This window comes from Mobula birostris, chromosome 9 (assembly GCF_030028105.1).
Source record: "Mobula birostris isolate sMobBir1 chromosome 9, sMobBir1.hap1, whole genome shotgun sequence".
Lineage (NCBI taxonomy): Eukaryota > Metazoa > Chordata > Chondrichthyes > Myliobatiformes > Myliobatidae > Mobula > Mobula birostris.
In genome coordinates this window covers 48,073,426-48,088,949 of record NC_092378.1, presented here as the reverse complement: position 1 = coordinate 48,088,949, position 15,524 = coordinate 48,073,426, and the positions used below count along the sequence as shown (strand labels likewise).

General features: G+C 42.5%; 2 protein-coding genes across 5 annotated transcripts in view; one reads left to right on the top strand and one right to left on the bottom strand.

Annotated features, from left to right (window-relative positions):
• The window catches only part of LOC140202741 (NACHT, LRR and PYD domains-containing protein 3-like), a 72,247-nt gene that overhangs the window by 2,792 nt on the left and 53,931 nt on the right, over positions 1-15,524 (bottom strand). For both annotated transcript variants that reach the window (XM_072268005.1, XM_072268006.1), the window contains 4 exons: positions 9,670-11,383; positions 8,066-8,152; positions 7,750-7,920; positions 904-1,074 (listed from right to left, as the gene is read on the bottom strand). In XM_072268005.1, the coding sequence (XP_072124106.1) occupies positions 904-1,074; positions 7,750-7,920; positions 8,066-8,152; positions 9,670-11,383 (2,143 nt within the window). The remainder of the gene's footprint in view (positions 1-903; positions 1,075-7,749; positions 7,921-8,065; positions 8,153-9,669; positions 11,384-15,524) is intronic.
• svopl (SVOP-like) overlaps positions 1-15,524 on the top strand; it is a 155,692-nt gene that overhangs the window by 125,653 nt on the left and 14,515 nt on the right. For all 3 annotated transcript variants that reach the window (XR_011887179.1, XR_011887180.1, XR_011887181.1), the window contains exon 17: positions 11,358-11,512. The gene's annotated coding sequence lies outside the window, so the exon portion shown is untranslated. The remainder of the gene's footprint in view (positions 1-11,357; positions 11,513-15,524) is intronic.

Here is a 15,524-nt window from a genome sequence, read left to right as displayed (position 1 = left end):
TAATACCAGATACCAGAACCTGAAGCAAAAGAAAAATAAACAAGAGCTGCTAGCAGGTTGAGACTCAAAAATCACCTGCCTTTTTCTCTCTGTTGTTTCTTTCCATCCCCTGTGGTGCATCGGGCAGCAATCTTGCCATTTCTTTAGCATTTTTGTCTTTTTATTTTAAAAAGAAGCAGAGTTGCTAGCTCAATGCTCAACCCACAACCTAGCATGGATGGAAAGCGTGCAAGGAGCTGGACCACTCAGAATACGGTGTGGATGCCATTACACCACCAGCCAGCTAATTTCCTTCTACAGGAATCATATTCACGCTGATACTTTCTTGTGAGTGCTTGGGTGTAGTTTTTCACGGGTTCAAATCTTTAGCTAACTCCACTGACAGAGGGATGTGGCAGCTGCAGCTCTGCCTAGGTTAATGCTGTCACGGTAATTAACTGGTTGTGAACCTCTGCCATTGACACATTCGACATCACCCACAAACTGCTAATGCACATCCACACAAACATCTGAGCTGAATGGGCTGATGAGATTTATCTAATGACTATTCTCTCAGCAGCTTCTCGTGCCCATTGATTTCACTGGGGTTACTGAACTTGTACTGATTTAACCTGCTGCTGACTCCACAGCCACAACTCCCAGCCCGAGAGCCGGGGAATCCGGGGAAATTATCCTGCTCTATTTGACTACGAGGAATCTGCACTGTGACAATACAATGGTAGCACAGAAGCTACAGCTGCCAGCACAAGCCAGACTCACCATCGGACTTTCAGGACTTCTGAGAAGTATACAGGGGTCATTATCAATAAATGGCTTGGCATCCCAGTAGCAGACCTGCCCCAGTGTTTAGTGTCAAGACACTAGAGACTATAACCACAGACTCTCCCACAGTGTGGAACTTACTTCAATATCTGTATCTTACAGTTGGGGTTCCTCAGAGCTTCAGATACTTTATCCACTCCTGAATCTCCCAGGTCATTATCACCAAGTTCCAGTTCTGTCAGGGAGTGGTTTGTCGATAGAGCAGAGGCGAGATCACTGGCACCAGTAGCTGTGAGACCGACATCCCACAGTCTGAGGATCAAAGTTACCAAAAGGCCGGTGAGTGATAGTAAGCAATTTTTTTTTTAAGTAAACATTGTTTAACTTTATTAGATAATTTTGATAAAACAGTAAATCACATATAAAACACACACATTGCATTAAATAACATTCGACATCGCTAGAACAAGGGAATAGCTGGAGCAGGCCTGATTGCTCCACAAACCCAATACAAACATGGTTAGCCAATACTGGGCCTCAACTTCTCTGTGCCCGATGTCCATAATCCTTAATCTCTGATCTTTCAAATTTTTTTCTATCTTTCATCAGCTGGCTACTACAATGCTGTGCACAGAAGACTCCAGAGCTTCATTACTCTATGGGACAAGATTTCTACTTAACTGGTTTTAAACATATGAAGTAAGAAAAGTAGATAAATCTCCAGGGACAGATCAGGTATATCCAAGAACACTGTGCGAGCCAGAGAAGAAATTACAGGTTCCCTAGCTGAGATATATGTACCATCATGAACGACAGGTGAAGTGCATGAAGACTGGAGAATGGCATAATATTATATCTTTATTTAAAAGCTGAAAGGGAAAATGTGGGAACTATAGACTAGAAAGTTATAGTTAAGCCTAACATCTGTGGTTGGTAAGTTACTATAGAGGATTTTGAGGAATAAGATACACAAGCAGTGCGAGAGGGAGGACAGACAGGTGATAGAAAAGGGGTGCGCTCAGACCGATTGTTTGAGATGTGTCTATTTTAACGCAAGGAGTATTATGAGCAAAGCGGATGAGCTTAGAGTGTGGATCAGTGCTTGGAGTTATGATGTTGTGGCCATTACAGAGACTTGGATGGCACAGGGACAGGAATGGTTACTTCGAGTGCCAGTCTTTAGATGTTTCAGAAAGGACAGGGAGGGAGGCAAAAGAGGCGGGGGCATGGCACTGTTGATCAGAGATAGTGTCACAGCTGCAGAAAAGGAGAAAGACATGGAGGGATTGTCTACGGAGTCTCTGTGGGTGGAAGTTAGGAACAGAAAGGAGTTATTAACTCTTCTGGGTGTTTTTTATAGACCACCCAATAGTAACAAGGACATCGAGGAGCAGATAGGGAGACAGATTCTGGAAAGATGTAATAATAACAGGGTTGTTGTGGTGGGAGATTTTAATTTCCCAAATATCAATTGGAATGTCCCTAGAGTGAGGGGTTTAGATAGGGTGGAGTTTGTTAGGTGTGTTCAGGAAGGTTTCATGACACAATATGTAGATAAGCCTACAAGAGGAGAGGCTTTACTTGATCTGGTATTGGGAAATTAACCTGGTCATGTGTCAGAACTCTCAGTGGGAGAGCATTTTGGAGATAATGATCACAATGCTACCTCCTTTACCATAGCATTGGAGAGGGATAGGAACAGACAAGTTAGGAAAGCGTTTAATTGGAGTAATGTGAAATATGAGGCTATCGGGCAACAACTTGGAAGCATAAATTGGGAACAGATGTTCTCAGGGAAATGTATGGAAGAAATGTGGCAAATGTTCAGGGGATATTTGCGTGGAGTTCTGCACAGGTACATTCCAATGAGACGGAAAGGATGGTAGGGTAGAGGAACCACGGTGTACAAAAGCTGCTGTAAATCGAGTCAAGAAGAAAAGAAGAGCTTATGAAAGGTTCAAAAAACTAGGTAATGATAGAAATCTAGAAAATTATAAGGCTAGCAGGAATGAGCCAAAGAAAGAAATTAGGAGAGCCAGAGGGGGCCATGAGAAGGCCTTGGTGGTCAGAATTAAGGAAAACCCCAAGGCATTCTACAAATATGCGAAGAGAAAGAGGATAAGATGTGAGAGAATAGGACTAATCAAGTGTGACAGTGGAAAAGTGTGTATGGAACAGGAGGAGATAGCAGAGGTACTTAATGAGTACTTTGCTTCAGTATTCACTACGGAAAAGGATCTCGGCGATTGTAGGTTTGACTTACAGCGGACTAAAAAGCTTGAGCATGTAGAAATGAAGAAAGCAGATGTGCTGGAACTTTTGGAAAGCATCAAGTTGGATAGGTCACTGGGACCAGATGAGATGTACCCCGGGCTACTCTGGGAGGTGAGGGAAGAGATTGCTGAGCCTCTGGCGATTGTTGTTGCATCATTAATGGGGGCAGAGAGGTGTCAGAGGATTGGAGGGTTGCAGATGTTGTTCCATTATTCAAGAAAGGGAGTAGAGATAGCCCAGGAAATTTTAGACCAGTGAGTCTTACTTCAGTGGTTGGTAAGTTGATGGAGAAGATCCTGAGAGGCAGGATTTATAAACATTTGCAGAGGCATAATATGATTAGGAATAGTCAGCTTTGTGAAAGGCAGGTCATGCCTTTCGAGCCTGATTGAATTATTTGAGGATGTGACTAAACACATTGATGAAAGTAGAGCAGTAGATGTAGTGTATATGGATTTCAGCAAGGCATTTGATAAGGTACCCCATGCAAGGCTTATTGAGAAAGTAAGGAGGCATGGGATCCAAGGGGAAATTGCTTTGTGGATCCAGAACTGGATTGCCCACAGAAGGCAAAGAATGGTTGTAGACGGGTCATATTCTGCATGGAAGTCGGTCACCAGTGGTGTGCCTCAGGGATCTGTTCTGGGACCCCTACTCTTTGTGATTTTTATAAATGACCTGGATGAAGGAGTGGAGGAATAGGTTAGTAAATATGTTGATGACACAAAGGTTGAAGGTCTTGTGGATAGTGTGGAGGGCTGTCAGAGGTTACAGCGGGACATTGATAGGACACAAAACTGGGCTGAGAAGTGGCAGGTGGAGTTCAACCCAGATAAGTGTGAGGTGATTCATTTTTGTAGGTCAAAAATGATGGCAGAGTATAGTATTAATGGTAAGACTCTTGGCAGTGTGGAGGATCAGAGGGATCTTGGAGTCTGAGTCCATAGGGCACTTGAAGCTGCTGTACAGGCTGACTCTGTGGTTAAGAAAGCATATGGTGCATTGGCCTTCATCAATAATGGCATTGAGTTTAGGAGCCGATAGGTAATGTTAGAGCTATATAGAACCCTGGTCAGACCCCACTTGGAGTACTGTGCTCAGTTCTGGTCACCTCACTACAAGAAGAATGTGGAAACCATAGAAAGGATGCAGAGGAGATTTACAAGGACGTTGCCTGGATTGGGGAGCATGCCATATGAGAATAGGCTGAGTGAACACAACCTTTTTTCCTTGGAGTGACAGAGAATGAGAGGTGACCTGATAGAGGTGTATAAGATGATGAGAGGCATTGATCGTGTGGATACTCAGAGGCTTTTTCCCATGGCTGAAATGGTTAGCACGAGAGGGCACAGTTTTAAGGTGCTTGGAAGTAGGTACAGAGGAGATGTCAGGGGTAAGTTTTGTTTTTTTTTTACGCAGAGAGTGGTGAGTGCATGGAATGGGCTGCCAGCGACAGTGGTGGAGGTAGAAACGATAGGGTCTTTTACGAGACTCCTGGACGGATACATGGAGCTCAGAAAAATAGAGGGTAACCCATGGTAATTTCTAAGGTAAGGACATGTTCGGCGCAGCTGAAGGGCCTGTATTGTGCTGTAGGTTTTCTATGTTTCTCAGCACTTAGGACCACAGGGGCTAATTAGGGATATTGAATACAGCTTTGCTTGTAGAAGATCATGTCTCAATAATTTGATTTTTTTTTGGAGAAGTGATCAGAAGGGCCGACAAGGGCGGGATGGTAGACATTATCTATCTAGATTTCAATAATACCTTTGATAGCTTCTGCATGGTACGCTGCTATAGAAAGTTGGCTTGCTTGGGATCCAGGGAGAGTTATGCATGGTACGCTGCTATAGAAAGTTGGCTTGCTTGGGATCCAGGGAGAGTTAGTGCTATGGATATAGAATTGGCTTGATGGCAAGGAAGCAAAAGATGATGGTGGGAGTGTGTTTCTCGGACCGGAGACCGAGGAGTAGTGGTGTTCTCCACAACTCGGATCTAGGTTCATTGTTATTTATTTGCTTTATCAATGATTTGGATGGGAATGTACAGTACAATGCACAGTAAGTTTGCAGATGACATTACAATAGGGGCTGTCACTGACCATGAAGATGCTTGTCAGGATTCAAAGAGAGATCTTAATCAGCTGGGTAAGTACATCAAGGAATAGGAAATGCAGTTTCATTGCAGTAAGAGTGCCATTTTACATTTTGGAAAGTGAATGCACCTTTCACTGTGAATGGACTGTTGTAGAGTAGAAGAATACAAATGCAAGATCCCTTTAACTTGTGTCCCACTAATGGCGATGAGTACTTTGGCATGCTAGTTTTCAGCAGTCAGGGCACTGAGTATAGAACTCGGATGTTATGCTGCAGTTGTACAAGGCATTGGTGAGATCACATTTGGAATATTGTCTTCAGTTTTGATCACCTTGGTGTAGAAAAATGCAATTACACTGGAAAGTGTGCAGAGGAGATTCACAAGGGATTGAGTTATGTAGAGATGTCCAGCAGGTTGTGAGTATTTCGAAGTTCAAAGTAAATTCATTATCAGAGTACGTACAATATATATCATATGCTATCTTAACATTCATTTTCTTGTAGGCATTTAGAAGAAAGAAAGAAATACAATAGAATCTATGAAAAAAAATGTAAACAAGGGATTGACAAACAACCAACGTGCAAAAGGCAAACTGTGCAAATAAGAGAACACCGAGAACACGAGTAGTGAAGAGTTTTTGAATGTGAGTGCAGTTTGTGGGATCAGTTGATTGTGACTGAAATTATCCATGCCAGTTCAGGAGCCTGATGCTGTTGGTTAATAACTGTTTCTAAACGGTTAAACATAAGGCTCGTGTACCTCTTGTCTGATGTTAATAGTAATGGTAGTATTTTCATTGGAGCGTAGGAGAATGACGGCTGATCTTACTGAGGTACAAGACCGTGAGGTGTACAGACAGGGAAAATCAGTCTTTTGTTTCCAGGGCGAATGAAGAACTGGAGGGCAAAGGTCTAAGTTGAGAATACTGATCTAACAAGGGCCTGAGTTACAAGGAGAGGTTCTATAAACGAGAACTTTATTCCCTGGAATGCGGGAGATTCTCAGGGTGACCTGACAAGATATGCATATATGATCATGAGAGGCATAGACGGTGCAGGCACAGACTTTTCCTGAGGGAGGTAGTACTAAAAACAAAATGGAATAGATTTAAGATCAGGGTGAAAGATTTAAAAAGGGACATCTGAGTAACATTAGCAGTATTTTAAAAAAACATCTATATCTGTACATGAATAAGACAGAGTTGGAAGGCAGGTGGGACTAGCTCACTGGCAAGGATATGTTGGGCCAAATGGCCTGTTTCCATGCTGTTTAAGACTATGATAACAGTTGAGGAGCAACTTTTTCCACCAAAAGAGTGGTGAGCTACCAGACGAAGTGGATGAGGCAGGTACATTAACTAAATTTAGAAAGATTCTTAGCTAGGTATGTGAAATGCTCAAGAGAGATGTGGGCCAAGCAAAGGCAAAGGCGATGAGCTTAGGTCGGAATCTTGATCAGCAAAAACCAGTTAGGCTGAACGGCCTGTTTGTATGCTTTATGACTCTAAATGAATGGTCTGTCATCTCATTCCAAGATTCTCCCACTAGTAAAAGCACCTTCAGATCTGCCCTGCCATGCTCCCTGCCACCCCCCCTCCCCGGTATACGTTTCACTATTAAGATTTATTCTCTTCAACTCCGAACAATGCAGATCCAGCCACTCAAAAGGAAGATCCACTGATCCTAAAAATTAGCCTGGTAAATCTCTTTTGTACCACTGCAATGCTACTAAATTCCTTTTTAGCTAAGGGGAACAAGAATGTACATAGTATTTCACGTGTGACCACAACACCACCCTGTGCTGTTAGTAGCAAAGCTTCCTGTTTCTGAAACTCCAAACTCTTCGCGATAACCACTTGCTGCATGCACTTGTTTATCTGTGATTCGTGCACGAGATTACCTAGATCCCTCCAAACATCATTCATTTTCAGTCTCTTTCCACCTAGACGAGAGTCTGCCTTTTGAGTGCTCTTACTGAGGTCCATGACCTCACTTTTTTCTCATTTTAATGTCCATTTATCAAACGTTTGCCCAGTCGCTCAACCAATCCATAACCTATTGCAGAGTTGCCATATCACAAACACTGATAATACTAACACTCAGTGTGCAATGACCGGAAACATGAATAAACCTTTCACTCAGATGTAAGCGATAGGTATAAGCCAGGGAAAGTTGAACACTTGTCTACACACTGCAGACAACCAACGTGCAGTTCTGGGCCTCGTGCAGCCACTGATTCAGTATGAGGCAGCAAAACCTTCAGCAGTCTGGTTTTCTGCTTTTGTCCTAACCTGCCATAAAACATTGGCAGAACACAAGTGTACCTTGGTTTTAATCACAGATAACCATTTGGAATGGCCTGCTGTTTCATTCAGTCTGAAAGGTGTCCTGTGCCAGTTTGCAAGTAATCTCAGATGTAATGCCGAGGCATTGTAACGCATTGGTCAGACTGCATTTGGGGTGTTTCAAGCAGATTTCGGCCCCATATCTAAGAAAGGCTGGCACTGGAGAGGTTCCAGAAGAGCCAGGACATATTATTTCGGTGATGTAGTGACAGCAGGTATTGGAGAATGCAACAGAGTAATATCTGCCCAATCTCCAAAAGTCTACGACTTACCGCAGTTTCCGTATGTTACATTCCGGGTTACTCAGAATTGCAGACAGAAGTTGAACTCCTAAATCTTCCAGTTTATTAATACCCAGGTCAAGCTCTGTCAGTGTGCGCGTTGTATTGAGAGCAGAAGCCAAGCCAGCAGCACAAGCGGCTGTGAGACCAGTCTTGTCCAACCTGGAGTTTAGAGGGATTGAGGATGAAGGATGCAGAAATTCAGGAGACAGGGCAAATCCTGTGTTTATCAGTAACAGAATTACTGTTCGTATTAATGTTCACCATCAGACTGATTGTAAACACAATCTCTGATTCTGGTACTTACTCTAGCTTCTGTATTTTACATTCTGCATTCTTCAGAGCAGCAGATACCAATTCTATTCCCGAATCTCCCAGTTCATTATCTCCCAGCCTAGAGACAAACAAATAAAATTATTCAAATCCTGGGACTGCCATATTTTCACTCACTTGAGTATTTTAAGAATCACTTAAGGAGATTCATAAACAGGAAATTAGTAAACAGATTTTCACATCACTGAACATGAAACTCGTTGTCCATCTCCTGATTATTCACAAAATGCTTTAAGTGTGAAGCCTTTAAACTTTTATTCACTCTCATCCTGAAGAATGACCAACCTTTACCTTTGAAGGAAAATATAAATTCTGCTGCTTTTTAATATGCTAGATGTTTTTTTAAGAATACAGCAATTTTCTAGTCACACGATTGTACAGTTAGACGATACTCTTTACACTGAAAAATATTAATATGCATTATATTTCCATGAAATAAATTGTGAGACTCTGCTACTCCTGCTGAAAAATCCTCTCTATGGTTTTATGAGAAGGGAACTTTTATCAGTGCAATTGTGGGAATATTCTGTTAATGTCTCTCTAATATTGGGTAAAGGCATCTCTGCTTGGTCCCATTAAATATCCTCTGCATTTCAGGTCTAACTAGTAAACTGTTAATGGATTTTTGGAAGAGAGCATGAGTGCTTCAAATGCTGGAATCTGGAGCTACAAACAGTCTGAAGGAGGAGCTCAGCAGCTTTAGCAGCATCTGTAGGAGGAGAGGAGCTGCCAATGACGTAATGCAGGGTGCTGACCCAAACAATTCTTTAGTCCTACAGATGCTACACACACACAATGCTGGAGAAACTCAGCAGGTCAGGCAGCATCTATGGAAATGAATAAACGGTCGATGTTTTGCACTGAGACCCTTCTTCAGGGGGAAAGCACCAGGATAAAATGTGAGGATGAGGGGAAGCAGGGTAGCTAGAAGGAAATAGGTCAAGCCAGGTGGGTAAAAAAGGTACAGTAGGTACAGATGCTGTTTGACCTGCTGAGATTTTCCAGCAGGTTATACAAGGGTTTCATCTCCAGAGGTAAACACCACACCCAGCAGTTGCTTGGAGACTTCTTAACTCTCAATTCTTACCAGCCCAGATTACAACAGTTGCACCGAATCCTAAACCATCTTACCCTGACTGGTGGTAAATGGATTGGAGTGTGTGAAGGGCTGTGCTATTACATGTATAAGAGAGTGTGTAGACACTGCCCCCCCCCCAATTTAGGAATAGCTTAGCTCAACCAATAAGGCTGCCCAGTCCATACGCTGCCCTCTTCTATTCAATGATTCAATGTTCAATGTTTCCGCTTCCTCTCCAATTCACATTGACAAGCTGGACACCATCCTTTGACCTTTCTCCTCGGGAAAAGGCTGAGATGCTCAGCAGTCTAGTTAATGGTTTCCACTTACATATTTGATAAAAACACTCCAATACTCCTTCACATAGAATCATTCTAGGCTCTCTAGGGGTTGAAGAAACACTGGGTGAAAATTTATTTATCACAATTGTTTAGAATTGGCTTTTCTATCATTTTACAATATAAAACAATTTTATATTTTAGAGACAAAAATAAACTTACCGTAACTCCTGACATTTGTGCAGACCAGGTGCCAGCCGCTGGAGTCCTTCATGCTGAATGTAGCAGCCCCGCAGATTGAGATGCTTTATTGCGTTACAGAATCCAATGACACGGGACAGGACCGCGCAATCAATTGGGGTCAGTCGCAAGCCACAGAATGAAAGTGTTTGCACAGATTCTAGTGCATCCCGAGCCAGTCCAGTATTCTGAGACTCAAATAGGTAATGCAATGCGTTCAGGAGGCTCTTTTTGTTTCCATTCCTAATCTGACGTTTAATCTCCTCTTCCACCCAGTCAATCACTCGGCAAATTCTTTTATGAGGAACTGGATCCAGAAACTCCTTCAGGCCCTGAGTTAACAATGAAGAGGACAGACCAGCAACAAAACGGAGAAACACTTCAAATCGCCCATCAGTTGCACTGTGGGCTTCAGAGAGAAATTTCAGGATATCCTTGCAATCTGGAATCAGGAATTGTGCGAGTGCAGCTACAAACTCTTGGATGGTGAGGTGTGGGAAAGTGTACACCACGCTCCTGGCACAATTGTCTCTCTCCAAAAGTTCCACCAGGAACCCGGACAGCAACTGGGATGACTTCAGATCGTACTTGATCAAATCCTCTTCTGTAAACACGATCTTCTTCTCAGTCACTCCTGCGAAGGCCATCTTGCCAACCTTCAGTAACATGTCACAGGGTCTTTCAATCTCAAGGCTGTGATTTTTCAGGATGTTGTAAATATGATAGGAATATAGTTGGGTGATTGTCTTGGGAACTTGCTGTGGGTTCCTGTCTTCTTGTTTGAAAAAGGGGCCCAGTGTCAAACCAAGGATCCAGCAGTAAGAAGGGTTGTAGCTCATGGTGTACAGGATGTCGTTCTCCTCCAAATGCTTAATAAGAGTTGATGCCACTGCCTGATCTTCAAAAAACATGCTGAAATATTTTTTCCTTTCCTCACCAACAAACCCCAGGATTTCAGCCCTGACACTGATTTCTGCCTTTTCCAATAAATGTAACGCAGTGGGGCGGGTGGTCACTAGTACTGAACACCCTGGGAGCAACTTGTGCTGGATTAAACTGCGCACAATGTCAGACACATCACACCAGCATTCAGAATCAAGGCACTTGCGTTGAGGTTGACTGTCAGCAAAATCAATTCTGTACTTGAATTCATCCAAACCATCGAATATAAACAGCAATCCTTCTGGGTTCTTCCAGACCTCTTCTAGTGTACTCCCAAAGTAAGGGTACTGATCCAGAATCAAATTCTTCAGGTTTGTTTTGCAGCCTGTGTTGTTTAAATCTCGGAACTTGAAACAGAAGACAAATTGAAAGTGTTGGTATATTTTCCCCGTGGCCCAGTCATATACAATTTTTTGCACCATTGTTGTTTTGCCAATCCCTGCTACTCCAGCCACTGCCGCCGACCTCCGAGATCTGAATTTACTCTGGGAAAAGCTGCTCTGAAACAACTGATCGGTCCGGATTTTTTCCAGCACTCCCTGGAGATGTTTCTCCCTCCATTCCTCGTGGTCCCGACCTCTTGCCAGCAGTTCATGTTCCACAAGTTGCCGATCTCGAACAGTAGAGATCACTGTGAGCTCAGCATAACGATCGGTCAGCTGGAAAACCTGAGCCTTCTCCCTCATCAGGATGGTGCTGACTCTCAGTTTTTCTGTTTGTTTCCGTAGAGTCTCCTTGTGCAGCTGTTGAACGTCTTCCATGGAAAAGACAGATTAGCAGAGCTCAAAGTTAGTTTAACTGATATAAACACCCAGCATTGCTCAACTACTCACTAACTTCATGAGTGTGAACTGTGATCAAAGTTGAAAATAAATTATATCTGGTAAGCTGATATTTTCATGAAAACTTTCCTAAATTGAGTAATGTGTTGAAATTTACTGTGGCATTTAATTGCTTTTATGTTTCAGGTAATGTGCCCTCTGACAGCTGTTTTTAATTGAATGAATGACCCTTGTGATAGAGAATTGGTATTATCAAGACTCCGTCTTTCAAATGCCCAATATGCCATTAATTTGGAGCAATAATCAGACCTACAGTAGATGTAGGAATTGGGGCAGTATAGAAGTGGAAAAGTGGTTCATTGCAATTAGATCCTTGCTTAAATGATGTGCACAGAGAGTTAAATGCAGTGACTGTGTGAATCTTACTGAAAATGTTCAAGACCTAGAAGAGATCTGCATGATATAAACCTTGATAGAGGAGCCTGCTACAAAATTGCTGGTCTTCCATCTGAATTACCTTACAGTGTGGGGAGCAGACAAGGTGCGACATGACCTGATAGTGGATTGACTGCAAGTTGCCAAAAGTTTCATTGTTTCTGCAGCTGGGATGAACTGGGTGTTGTACAATCACAGAATGGTACACATGGAGAGGGAGCATCTGGCCCATTGAGTCAAAAACGTGAAACAAAAAACTTCAAGTCCCACCCTCTCCAATAGCCCTACACATTCTTCCCCTTCAGATGCTCATCCTGATCATTAAATACTGCAAACGAATCTACCTAATTCAATGTTCACGCCTAGATAGCCAGGCTTTTTGTCACCTAGTTACTCACTCCTCCAAAAGGGAGAACCTTGTTTTTTTAAATATTTTCTCTGTATAGCTCTTCTGTGACACTAAATCCATCCTCTAGATCCTCACATCTTCCTGTGTCAACTTCAGCATCTTCAGATAATCAACACAGAATACAGACAAAGTCCCCATCCAGTGGTCAATCAGATTACCAACCTATGAGCAATCTATATACTTCACCCTCTACCACACCAGTTCATCTACTCTTCCATCAATATCTTTGCTAACTGGGAATCAACTGTTAGATTGTCTTCCAGTCTATCTGCCAGCCTTGCTCATTTTGGCAATTTAACCCAGAATAAATCTTTGGATATAACCGGATTTACCAGTTACACCAAACACAAACTTCCCAAGAGTCCATAAAATATATGGCCTAATTCTGGTCTTCCAGCTCATCAAATCTGAGCCATCATGACTGGTTTATTATTCCTCTCAACCCCATTCTCCTGTCTTCTTCCCATAACCTTTGACACCCTCATCTAGCAAAGGAGAGGGCATACAAGGAAGCAAAAATTAGTGAAAGACAGAGGATTAGGAAGTTTTTAAAAGCTTACAAAAGGAAACTAAGAAGGTCATTAAGAGGGAAAAGATAAATTATGAAAGGAAGCTAGCAAATAATATCAAAGAAGATACTAAAAGCTTTTTCAAGTATATAAAGAGTAAAAGACAGGTGAGAGTAGATATAGGACTGATAGAAAATGATGCTGGAGAAATTGTAATGTGAGATAAGGAGATAGCGGAGGAACTGAACGAGTATTTTGCTTCAGTCTTCACTGAGGAAGACAGCAGTATACTGGACACTCAAGGGTGTCAGGGAAGAGAAGTGTGCACAGTCACAATTACGACAGAGAAAGTACTCAGGAAGCTGAGTAGTCTAAGGGTAGATAAATCTCCCGGACCAGATGGAATGCACCCTTGTGTTCTGAAGGAATTAGCTGTGGAGATTGCGGAGGCATTAGCAATGATCTTTCAAAAGTTGACAGATTCTGGCATGGTTCCGGAGGACTGGAAGATTGCAAATGTCACTCCACTATTTAAGAAGGGGGCAAGGAAGCAAAAAGATAATTATAGACCTGTTAGCTTGACATTGGTGGTTAGGAAGTTGTTGGAATCGATTGTCAAGGATGAGGTTACAGAGTACCTGGAGGCATATGACAAGATAGGCAGAACTCAGCATGGACTCCTTAAAGGAAAATCCTGCCTGACAAACCTATTACAATTTTTTGAGGAAATTACAAGTAGGCTAGACAAGGGAGATGCAGTGGATGTTGTATATTTGGATTTTCAGAAGGCCTTTGATGAGGTGCCACACATGAGGCTGCTTAACAAGATAAGAGCCCATGGAATTACGGGAAAGTTAATATCCGTAGATAGAGCGTTGGCTGATTGGCAAGAAACAGAGAGTGGGAATAAAGGGATCCTATTCTGGTTGGCTGCCGGTTACCAGTGGTGTTCCACAGGGGTCCGTGTTGGGGCTGCTTCTTTTTACATTGTACATCAATGATTTCGATTATGGAATAGATGGCTTTGAGGCTAAGTTTGCTGATGATACAAAGATAGGTGGAGGGGCCGGTAGTGTTGAGAAAACAGAGAGTCTGCAGAGAGACTTGGATAGATTGGAAGAATGGGCAAAGAAATGGCAAATGAAATACAATGTTGGAAAGTGTATGGTTATGCACTTTGGCAGAAGAAATAAATGGGCATACTATTATTTAAATGGGGAGAGAATTCAAAGTTCTGAGATGCAACGGGACTTGGGAGTCCTCGTGCAGGATATCCTTAAGGTTAACTTCCAGTTGAGTCGGTGGTGAAGAAGGCGAATGCAATGTTGGCATTCATTTCTAGAGGAATAGAGTATAGGAGCAGGGATGTGATGTTGAGGCTCTATAAGGTGCTGGTAAGACCTCACTTGGAGTACTGTGGGCAGTTTTGGTCTCCTTATTTAAGAAAGGATGTGCTGACATTGGAGAGGGTACAGAGAAGATTCACTAGAATGATTCTGGGAATGAGAGGGTTAACATATGAGGAACGTTTGTCCGCTCTTGGACTGCATTCCTTGGAGTTTAGAAGACTGAGGGGGGACCTCATAGAAACATTTTGAATGTTGAAAGGCATGGACAGAGTGGATGTGGCAAAGTTGTTTCCCATGATGTGGGAGTCTAGTACAAGAGGGCATGACTTAAGGATTGAAGAGTGCCCATTCAGAATAGAGATTTGAAGAAATTTTTTTAGCCAGAGGGTGGTAAAACTATGGAATTTGTTGCCACGGGCAGCAGTGGAGGCCAAGTCATTGGGTGTATTTAAGGCAGAGACTGATAGGTATCTGAGTAGCCAGGGCATCAAAGGTTATGGTGAGAAGGCAGGGGAGTGGGACTAAATGGGAAAATGGGTCAGCTCATGATAAAATGGAAGAGCAGACTCGATGGGCCGAATAGCCAACTGCTGCTCCTTTGTCTTATGGTCTTATGATTTGAGTATCTCAGTAACTGCCGAACTCCTGGAGTGTTCATGCACAAGAGTCTCAAGAGCTTACAAAGAATGGCGCGAAAACATAAAAAGAAAATCCAGTGAGCAACTGTTATTGTGAGTGAAAATGCCTTGCTAATGATAGAGGGCAGGAGAATGGCCAGACTGGTTTAGCTAACAGGAAGAGAACAGTAACTCAAATAAGCAAACGTTATAACTGGTGTGCAGAAGAACATCCCTGAATGCACAACACGTTGAACCTTGAAATGGTTGGATGATAGCAGAAGACCACAGCAGACTCCACTTCTGTACCCAATAAAGCGACCACAGAGCGTAGTTCTTCATATCAGATTGATTCCAGGAATGGCATGTGCAATGAACCAATGGTTTTTTGTGCTTTTGGAATGAGAGACTTGCTGGAGAGTTAAAACAATGCACAAATCATACAAGATTTTGGTAAGACAAGGCAATGTGACCTTGGAAACCTCCATCTCTTTAGTATACATGGGCAATTTCAATACATTCAAGAATATAACCAATGGGCATTAGGGGATCCATGGAATCAAGGAATATGGGAAAGTATTGATAAGTGCAGTTGATGTAGAAAGTCAGGCTTTGTTATTAAACAGAAGAATGGTCTCATGGCTGAATGTTTGCATTTCTTAACTTTACTTTTAAAGAATATGCAATATTAAAGCAGGACATTCATGCTCGGCATCCAATCTTCTTCATTCTCTGTTACCTAACTTCCCTGATAATCTCAACATCCCATCCTTTGTTTACCCTCTCTGCTACAC